Source organism: Primulina eburnea, chromosome 3 (genome assembly GCF_022965805.1).
Source record: "Primulina eburnea isolate SZY01 chromosome 3, ASM2296580v1, whole genome shotgun sequence".
Lineage (NCBI taxonomy): Eukaryota > Viridiplantae > Streptophyta > Magnoliopsida > Lamiales > Gesneriaceae > Primulina > Primulina eburnea.
Genome location: NC_133103.1, coordinates 10,864,510 through 10,874,443, shown reverse-complemented (window position 1 = coordinate 10,874,443; position 9,934 = coordinate 10,864,510). Strand labels below are relative to the sequence as shown.

At 35.5% G+C, this 9,934-nt stretch overlaps 3 protein-coding genes across 6 annotated transcripts; all 3 read right to left on the bottom strand.

Annotated features, from left to right (window-relative positions):
• Window positions 1-853: 853 nt before the first annotated feature.
• Window positions 854-2,547, bottom strand: LOC140826296 (uncharacterized). Its single transcript, XM_073188519.1, has one exon. The coding sequence runs from the start codon at window positions 2,337-2,339 to the stop codon at window positions 996-998; it is 1,344 nt and encodes a 447-aa protein (XP_073044620.1). The 5' UTR covers window positions 2,340-2,547; the 3' UTR covers window positions 854-995.
• Window positions 2,548-5,248: 2,701 nt separating this feature from the next.
• LOC140826295 (uncharacterized) lies at window positions 5,249-7,953 on the bottom strand. Of its 3 annotated transcripts, XM_073188518.1 has the most exons (5): window positions 6,891-7,952; window positions 6,555-6,800; window positions 6,348-6,401; window positions 6,065-6,249; window positions 5,249-5,546 (listed from the first exon to the last, which is right to left on the bottom strand). In XM_073188518.1, exons 1-5 carry the CDS (start codon window positions 7,687-7,689, stop codon window positions 5,481-5,483), a joined length of 1,350 nt encoding a protein of 449 aa, XP_073044619.1. In that variant the 5' UTR covers window positions 7,690-7,952; the 3' UTR covers window positions 5,249-5,480. The 3 variants fall into 3 exon arrangements, 2 of the variants coding, with proteins under 2 accessions (XP_073044619.1, XP_073044617.1); XR_012116802.1 differs by having other exon boundaries at window positions 6,065-6,256; window positions 6,555-7,953; XM_073188516.1 differs by having other exon boundaries at window positions 6,555-7,952.
• A 419-nt stretch (window positions 7,954-8,372) lies between these two features.
• LOC140828224 (protein NEN4) lies at window positions 8,373-9,934 on the bottom strand. 2 transcript variants are annotated; one of them, XM_073191211.1, is made up of 6 exons: window positions 9,446-9,934; window positions 9,319-9,337; window positions 9,148-9,194; window positions 8,952-9,015; window positions 8,786-8,857; window positions 8,373-8,698 (listed from the first exon to the last, which is right to left on the bottom strand). In XM_073191211.1, the coding sequence occupies exons 1-6, from the start codon at window positions 9,766-9,768 to the stop codon at window positions 8,504-8,506; spliced, it is 720 nt and encodes a 239-aa protein (XP_073047312.1). In that variant the 5' UTR covers window positions 9,769-9,934; the 3' UTR covers window positions 8,373-8,503. The 2 variants fall into 2 exon arrangements, with proteins under 2 accessions (XP_073047312.1, XP_073047311.1); XM_073191210.1 differs by having other exon boundaries at window positions 8,377-8,698; window positions 9,319-9,924.

Here is a 9,934-nt window from a genome sequence, read left to right as displayed (position 1 = left end):
TAATTTGTATATATATTCGGAAGAAAGACGTACATATAGTATATATAGAACCGAGTATTCGTCGTTTTACCAAAAATCATAACGGACAATAACGTTATAACTCAAAACATTTTAAAATTTACGACGACTAAAACGTCATTTTTAGTTGTTCTATCCAACATATAATATTAGACAAAATTAAGAAACTACATTTAGCTGATTGGCTCTTGTCAAACCACTAATTGGCTCCCAACTCCCAACTCCCAACCACGAACGAATTGTATAATTTCCTTAAATTATAGGAATATTTGTTGACAATAAGTAAGAACCTACAAATAAAATTTTCTATGTAAATATGGAAGATGGACATCGAAAAACCAATTTCCGATTGAAGCCCAAAACAAAGAAATGAAATTTATCCATGATGTTTTTTACATGGCAGTTATTGGACATTCGAATAAAAATTGACCTCGCAATTTTGAAGTTAAAATTATATTTTCCAGATAAATATTTTATAAACATAAAATGCGCACCCATGATCTGGTCAAGTTATTAATATTAATTAATAATTTATACTACATACAAATGTTGAGAAATTGATATTTTTATTTTGTAACATCAATTAGTTTTTACTAAAATAACTTATTCAGTTAAATAAATAATAATTTTTTTTATATAATTTACGTTCCAAATTAGAAATTCAAAAATTTATATATTATATCTACAAATTATATATTTAATATAATTGTGTTATCATTAGATAATTAAAAACTATAACAAAATTTTATGAATTAATTCGATTTATTAATATTCATGATTCATATATGTAATTGTGTGTAGTTCGCTATAATAATTATAATAATAATAATAATAATAAACGTACGATCGAAACTTTTATTAACTATATTTAAATGAATGACAGAGTTTTGAATGGTAAAAAAGGAGAAGCAAATCTTTCATGCTTCTGGCCAATCCATAAAACAAATATAATAATATATATTAAATAATACATTTGACTAACTCTTTTTACCTTCTTCACCTCCCCCGTGTAAATAAGCTTTCTTCCTCCAATCAATCCTACCAAACAGACAAATCACGAGGAAACACGTGGCATAAAGAGAGTGGACCTTCCAACTTGTCTTGGGCAGTTGATGTAGCACCGCCCTGTGAAACACCGTCATATAGTAATGCAACCCGACGGAGAAGCCCACAAATGTTTGGGCCAGGCCCAATATCTTTGTGCCCAGGCCGGTCTCCGTCGAGAACACAAGAATCAGGTACATCAACAGAAGAAGCAGGTACAACACATAGCCAAGAGTCTGCAGCACCTGTACACACACATACGTGGACCGGGAAGTTGCGTAGAAGAACTTCAGCGGCTCAAGCCCAGTCACCAGTGAAGATAAACAGAGTATCGTGAAGTATATCGAGAGGTAGACTTGGATGAAAATTAAGAGCTTTTGCAGTGAGAAATAAGCTTTGATTCTATTAAAAATGAGTGAAACGAGGATTAAAGGGATCAGAATGAAGGCCAACGAGACTAAAGAAGCAATGGTGGGTGCATATTTGTTGCCCACGTATGGCTTGAATCCTTTGGTGAATTCTTTGTTGTATTTGGTGATGTAAACCTGCGAGGTTTTGGAAATCTTTTCCAAATCTGGCATTATAGTTTCTTGAAACTTCGATGGGAGGTCCATGAACTCAGAAACCGGGTCGTCGTCATCTTCTTGATCGATCCAAATAAGGTTTTCCTGTTTTTGGTCCTTCTTAGGCAGGTCTTTAACCGGGATTTTGGATTTGGGCTCGGTGACACCCTTTTCCAACAGGGCTTTGGTTTCCTTGGTTGTTTTGTTCTTGGGTAGATCTGAGGATTTCTTGGTCGAAAGTGAGCTAATTTTTGCAGTAGTTGAGTTTGAGGATGATTTTTTTGAGGTGGAATTGAGTTTCTGGAGCAGGGATTCGAGGGTCGGACCGGAATCTGTAAAGGGATCCAAATCGGTAACTTTGGCGACCTTGGTTTTGTTTTTGGATGGATCAGAGAAAATCTTGGCAACTTTGGTTTGATTCTTGAACAAACCACTGATGTTAGTGGTTTTGATGAGCTTGGTTTGGTTCTTGGGTGAAAGCGAAGCTGGTTTCACAAATTTTGTTTGGTTTTTGGTTGTGCTCAGACTGGTCTTTTTCTTGATAACAAGAGGCTCATCTTGATCCTCTATCTCTGATAACATCCTCCTTCTCTGGGATGTTTTTGGTTGGTTTTGAGTGTATGCAGAGACCAACGTTGAAGCGAAGAAAATGAGGAAGAGTAGACAAAGAAAAGGTACCTTGTTATCGCGGCAGGTTTGTTGGGGCGGAGCCATTTTAGAAAACTTGTACTGAAATCTCAGTCGGAAGATCCAACAAGGGGTTTTACAAGAGCTCCATTTGAATCTGGAGAGGTGGTGTGAAATCGAGGGGGGAGGGAGAAGCTCACACACTACGCTATTTTAAGAGTTTAAATTTACGGTGGTTTGTACTTTTGTAAGTCGATGATTCATGCCTTATGGGTTTTTTAAAGGAAATTTGATCGGATACCTATAACCACATGCAAAGTATAAGTGTATAACCAACCCCTTATGGCAAAACCCGGATTTCACGCGTCGGTGTCCGATATCAGAGCAACGCACCGTAATTACGATAATAACAACATCCCAATTAGCGTAGTTTGACAAGTATTGAGTTTATGAGTGGCTCTCATATCTCATTGATCTGAGACGGGTTAACTCTATCGATATTCACAATAAAAAGTAATAATTTTTACATAAAAAATATTACTTTTTCATAAATAACTCAAATAAGAGATCTTTCTAACAAATATGACCCGTGAGATTGTCTCACACTAATTATTTGTGGTAAAAAATTAGTTGTTTCAATTATTTTTATTATATTATTATTTTTGATGAGCCCACTATATGACTTCATACCGTCATTACTTTTTGAATCATGTCAAACTTAGCGTTTAATAAAGTTTGAATAATCCAATGACAAGTCCAATTAAAATATTGTTCACTAGGTTACGCTTACCAATTTTTTTGTAAAAAAACTAATATGCTAAAGATTCACACGTTGGATTTTTTTCACTAAATTTATTTTAATCAACACGTGGATGAAATATTAAATTTGAAAAAGGTTATGGACATCTTTTTTTCCTGCTAGTTATTTTTCCCGAAAAGGTATGTAATTATTTCTAAACCTGTATTTAATTTATTCAAACGTATATAATTGTCTGCCCTATGTACTGGATTTGTATGTGACGATTTTTATTGCACATAATTAAAAATAAATTCGCCGTATTATTAAAAATCCAGGACGGCCAGACGGGTGTATATTAATTAATATTAATAAATAAATGAATATCCAGAATCTTTGGATCTTTGTAGTTGAAATTATTGACCGCATGCTAGAGTCTCTTCTGACATATGTAAATGCAAGTCAACATTAACTTCCTTTTTTCTTCCTAACTAATTCGTAGGAAATGAGTAATTATATATGCAAAAATAATAATAATAATTAAATATCTGGACTGACGTGCCATTGAATTCAATGTTTTCAGAATAAAACAAGATCGATCGAAAATTTGATAATATGTCTAAATTATACATCAATCCCAACAAGATTGGGTCAAGAACTGGTTCGACCAATATTTAACATGTCCAACCAATGAAAATCGATCTAAAATTGGTTCACAATTTTTAAATTTTTTTGTTATATATATGATATTTAGATTTTGAAGTTAGTTGAAAATATGATTTTAATGATACTAGAGGTCGTTTGATTTTTTAAACATAAAAAAATATACAATTTTTATTATTTATATGCAAGATATTTATAATTTAAGATATATTTACAATATTATATTATTATTTAATATGATACAATAGTGTTTCGGTCTCATCTATTGATTTATTTTAAGATAGAATTGGTTCGATCACTTATCCAATGATGAAAATAGTGATTAAACCATTTTAAATTGGGGCCACATGTTTCATGAAATACTTTTAATTTCTTCCTATAATTTTTTCCTTGTTAATAATTTACATTTTTAAAGTTTTTTTTTTGTTTTTTTGAATGATGAAGCAAATGTCATACTAATTTCGTTAAATCTGATGAATTGACAGGAAAAAAGAGGCACCAAGAAGAGTACATCTAATTAAATTCTAAATAGGACCCTCCCGTCCCAAGCTGGCCACATCATCAACGAAAATGAAACCAAGGAATTCACATGCAGCATTAATTTAATTAATAATTTTTGTAAACAATTCAGAGCAACGAAAGTGTCATGTATGGAGATGAGAATATTATTGGAGCGTGATGGGTTCTGTTCTGTACCACACTGTACATACATCCTCGTTATTTCGTTGATGGCGAAAATGGACTGGGCTGGCTTCACCTAAAGCAAGAGCTAAGCCATATTCCTCATTTCTGACCTATTTTTGCATCATCCAATGCTAAGTCGAACTCAAACAGATCTTGTGAGCTAACTATCCAACTGCAAACACAATTCATGTCGTATGGAAGCCCATGGATCCAATGTCACTTGCGAGGTTGAAGCTAAAACCTGGGGAATCGAAGATGGAGAAGAAGCTTGAAAGTTTGAGGTCGGAGATGGAAGAAGGGGAAGTGGTTTTCTTTTGCATGATAAGCTTGTTGAAATGAGAAGAAGATCGAAGTAGCAGGGAACTCATCATTCTTTTTCAGAGAGTTGAGGGAAAGCCCGGTGATTACTGCCAGTTATCCCCAGTAACTAAAAAGAAAAGGAAGTTGTCAACATTTCGAACATACAAGAACGAGAGAAGTTGCACAGGACAGATGATTTGTTAGAGCTCAATCAAAAGTTTCATGTAAGCTTGTGTTGAGATGGATTCAGGATTTTTTAGTCCAGGGTTTGCCCTGTTCATGATTGAGGCAAATTTGGAAGATGATGGAAAATTTTCAGTGATCCACCAACATCATTTTGGCCAGACCATTCGGATAGAGGAGTAGAAACTGATGATTAATTCTGTAGGAACAAACATGTCATGACTGATGTAACTTTACACTACGAGAAATCTCATGGGAAAAAAATTGCTCAATATTTTATCAAAAGTTGTAATTAGAAAAACCTTCAAAGTTGCAAATGAGTTTAACTGGAATGAATGTTAAAATCTAACAATCACTGAGGCAAAATCAGAGTCCGAATGTAAAAGCAATTATCACAACAAAATTGATCTAATTATACAGCGCAAGAAGATAAGTAAGCTATTCTTTCATCATATAACTGGACTACAAGATAAAGATTAATATTGAATGCACACAGTGTGAGTATTGTTGGGACAGTATAATAGAAACAACAAGCAATACATTAACGTGATTATGCATTGGAATTTGAGGTAATACAAAATGGCTGATCGTTAGAGTAAAACAATCATCTTACAATATTACATGGCTTTGAAGCAGCCTTGATCCTTCTAAATAGTGAAACATCAATCGGAACCCAGATCTCTTTTGCATTTCTCTCTCAAATCAGTCAGTGGTGATAGAGTAGTCTCCTGAAATTGTTATAGAGCTATCAAGTGAGAAATTTCCACTCGTTTAATAGGCAAAAATACTTGACAAAGGACAATGATAAGAGAACGTGACTGATAGCTTGTTACTTTTAATTCATGCACACTAGCGGCCATGATGCGCGCTTGATATGTGCATGATATATACATAAATACAATACCAGGTATCACTGCAAGGACTACAAAAAAATTATTTTGATGAAAATACTAGAGCAAGGAAGTTAAGGACTGAATTTTTCAAATGCAAGTTTGAGAAGTTTTAATTTTGAAAAATAATTTTTTTGTGTGTATAAGTAATGAGGAGAAGGAGGGTACTTAAAAGGAAATTTGAATAACCACAATATATTAATAAATCATGGTCAACTATGCAAGAAAGATTACATTTACTTTATACCATCTAAGATTCGAGTAGTAGAATCTTAACAGTTCCAAAATATTTCATCTTGAATGTTCAGGAAACTGCTCCTTTAACCACAAATGAGACGTGTAAATATTTAACTTACTAGGTGGTCTCCCTCTTGCCCCCATATGCCTGCCATGTGTTGAAACAGGAATTTCCACAGATGCATCAGATCGATTTCTAACTTAGATATCCTGGTAGACCTTTCAGAATCATGTTTCTCAGTTCCCTTAGTCATGCAACTTTTTTCGGCCAATATGCTGGCTTCTTTCTGGCTCTTTCTCGTTGCTAAAGACTTTAAATTATTGCAATTAGATAAAATGGGAGATTGAAATAAAATTCCACTCACTGGTACATATTAACCATTGGAAACTCTATCAACTGACCTGATACTCGACCCTTAATGTCTTGGTAGTTGAGGTCCAACCATATATAAGCAGCTGTATGTCAAAACAACATCCATGGACTAATCAAACTATAGCAACTAAAAGTCGGTAAAATGGGCAACAAATTAACACAGTTAAATGTTCTAAAACTAACAGAGCTTGCAGATACAAGCAACTAAATGAACTAAAAATTGAAAGGCAGAATACCTTTTGTGCAAAAGGAACACGAGCAGGTTTTTATTGCATCAACCCCTCCACCCATATATGGATATTTCTTCTTCTTTGATTCAGAGGAATTTTCAACTCCAAATATTCTGGATTCTTGTGAGTCCGGGAAAATTGCACAGTTAACAGCGTCGGACTGACTCGTGATAAAATTATCAGCATTGTGACCTTCAACTTCATTGAGATGGTTGACGAAGTTCTTTTGAGTACTTTCTAAACTGACTTTGGCTTCACCAGCATCACGATTGATGCAGTCAAGAAGGCAATCACTACCAGTATCACTCCCTGTGCTTGAAGTATTAGCAGAAGCAACGTCACCTAATTTATTTTTAGCTTTAACGTTGGCACATTCAAAAACATTGCCCCTTCCAAGATCCAGCAGGTTAAGATAGCTGCTCTTGGATATTTTTGTTATGTTTGAGGCAACATCACCGGAATTTTTTCTTGCAACTTCAACCACATTGCTCTTTTCAGTGACTGCATTAGGAATTTCCAACATCTTATAACCCTTTAACGAATCAAACTTAGCAAAAGGAAGGCTACCACCTGCTTCGGAGTTAACAAAATTAATAATCCTACCCATCTCAAGGTCAGTGAAACTAGAATCTTCACAATTTCGACTACCTATCTTATCCCTCATTGTCAATGCATCATGCACCGAGGACGAGGTATCTCCAATAGTATTTACCGACACATTATCAGCAGCAAACATGGGATTAACACTTGGAGAGTCAGCCTTCCTTTCAATAAGTTTGACAGCATTCTTACCATTAATTTCCTCATTGTTTCCATAACCACATGTCAATTCAGCTTCAACATCAATCGATCTCTCAGAAAACGCAAGACTACTATCCCAATCTTGCACATTTAGGCCTTCATTATTCTCAGTGGAAACTTTTGAAATTCTCGATAAAACATCCCCTTTCAGCAAATCAAGATCGGTACATTGGCGAGGTGAAACGCGGACATGCTTGACGGTATCTTTATCGTTCAAACTATAACTCTTAACCACACTTTTCTCTCTTTCAGAAAACCCTCTTTTACCTAGCCGATTAGTAACATCACCTAAAACCGACCTCGATTTACTAAACCCACCAGCATCATTCCCTTCAGACATTATCGGAACTCGCTCGATTCAGCGAACCACAACCTTTTTCCCTTACGCAAACAAAGTTACACAGACTTACGAGACTGAAAACTATATTACGCGAGTGCGAGAAGAGTAAAACGACCGGATCGGACAAAGATTTCGGAGAATTTTCGTAGGGTTTTGAGGGAGGGAAAATTGGAGATGCGATTGTGGGGAAATGGGTGGGTTTTCAAAAGGGCCTCTATTTTGTTTTTTGAATTCCGAAATTTGGGCGGCCACATCACACGCTTACTGTAATGATAGAAGAGAGTCGCCAAATGATTATCAGAAAGAATAATAATTTTTAGAAAACGTTAATGCTAACATAATTGACGCTTTTGCTAATCTATATGGAATAAAATTCACTCGGACAAAATATCGCTACTTGGATTCTCAAAACACCTCGTACCAATGAAGATTTTATTTCATTAATTCATGTTCTTCTCTTTGTATTTTCAACGTGGGACTTTGGTTGCATTCTCAACATGTATATTTTGTGAAATTCTTTGTACTAATTTTCTTGAATCACCATAGTTATTATAGACAAGAAAGTCGTCATAGTCAGCAAAAAAAAGAGCAGTGACAATTTAGACTGTTAGCATTCGCATTGATATTTCGTTTTGTCTTCGCTTATCGAATGCAGAGGCCTGGCCTAGCATTTGCTTTGGCATTGTACAATAAATTCTTCACTCTCCTCAACTCATATATATGTTGGTTGTTGCACATTCAAATAATTTTAGCATTCGAAATTAAATACACATTCATATTCAGCTATATTAGATGTTTGAGCCTCGCAATCATTTCACCTAACAATTGTTTTTAGACGTAAACAACTCGAACCTGATTCAATGTACAATTTTTCCATTACATGAAACTTGCTACAAACCTTTCCATAACTAGTCTCCCTAGCGTAAGGCCTCACCCTCGCTGATGGGGCCGACTTCCGGTTAATCGATTTCCCTCGAATATTTGCGATGCATTCCACTTTTGAAGAACCCTGGACCAGGAAGAGACCATAATATATTAGTTCACATGCCATAGCCGAGTAAATGAAGACAAAAAAATATATGATGTTTTTCCTTACCAATGAGCTTTTGCTTCTTGTTGCTACACTGCACCATCGCTGATTCACAACACTTGAAGGGAGGCTTGATTCCTAGAGATATACGTACATTTTCCCAATGTATTTACTATCTACAACTTTAGGAAAATATGAAATAAATGCATGTAAACATGTGCAAGGTGAATACCAGAAGTAGAACAGTTGCGCAATGCTTCAAGACCTCCAGATTCAATCTCACATCCTCTAGGCTCCTATATAATATAAAAACGTAATTTTGCTTTGATTTTCTCACTTCCAATAAAATAATTTCTCACGATATCAGAAGCAGGAGGCGTAGGCTCCCCATTCAAGAAGTTGCGAGTTTTACATAAATTTACAAATACCTGTGCTTCTGCTGACCAAGACCAAAATAAGCTGCCAACGTAGCCATCTAAACAAGATAACAAACCCACACCATTCAATACTAGAGCTACACATTCATGATCAAAATATAAAGTTATACGCACATCGATCTTAGGGAAATATAGTTTTATTTTTGGTGACTCCAAGTATACCTTCATATTTCCAGCCCGCCTGCCAAATTTCTGTGTCAGTAACCCCAAAGAGTCTACGATCCCATATGGGACCGGTGCTGGCCTATTAATCTCAGCAAATGCCTCTTTAATCCTAACACAATCAAACCTTTGAATGTTGTGTCCTGCCCATATCCTCCCATCAAGAATACTAAATATCTTATCAGCTACTTCCTCAAATGTGGGTGCTGTGCCTACTTTATCTCGTGTTATTCCATCACAACGCCCTGAATTTGACGCGACAGCTGACAAGTCCCTCGGCCGAATCAGTGTGCAGTAGCTATCGAGCTCTACCAGCTTCCTTGGACAAACAACTATGGCACCAAATTCCAGGACACAAAACCTTTGCCCGGTTTTTGTTGGTACAGTGGTCTCCAAATCGAAGAACACAATTTCCGAGGGACCCCCGTTGTTCGTACTCGAAATAACCATTTTAAGGTTGTCGTGTGGATGTAATGCCGACTATTCTGATCGTGTTATAGATGGAAGAACATGAGGATGGAACGAATGTATGAATGCATGAGGGCATTTAAGAACAAGAATATTCTTTGTCAAAATTGGAGATGGATTGGATTGTAATTCAAGTTATGATTTAGTT

Bases quoted from the DNA above. Each gene is read 5' to 3' on its own strand.
- LOC140826296 (XM_073188519.1), bottom strand. From the start codon at position 2,339: ATGGCTCCGCCCCAACAAACCTGCCGCGATAACAAGGTACCTTTTCTT.
- LOC140826295 (XM_073188516.1), bottom strand. From the start codon at position 7,689: ATGTCTGAAGGGAATGATGCTGGTGGGTTTAGTAAATCGAGGTCGGTT. The intron at 6,402-6,554 runs GTATTCTGCCTT...TTTGACATACAG, and splicing joins GTGTTCCTTTTGCACAAAAG to CTGCTTATATATGGTTGGAC. The intron at 5,547-6,064 runs GTAAGTTAAATA...TAACAATTTCAG, and splicing joins GGCAAGAGGGAGACCACCTA to GAGACTACTCTATCACCACT.
- LOC140828224 (XM_073191210.1), bottom strand. From the start codon at position 9,768: ATGGTTATTTCGAGTACGAACAACGGGGGTCCCTCGGAAATTGTGTTC. The intron at 8,858-8,951 runs GTATTCACCTTG...GTATATCTCTAG, and splicing joins GCGCAACTGTTCTACTTCTG to GAATCAAGCCTCCCTTCAAG. The intron at 8,699-8,785 runs GTAAGGAAAAAC...TTCCTGGTCCAG, and splicing joins CAAGAAGCAAAAGCTCATTG to GGTTCTTCAAAAGTGGAATG.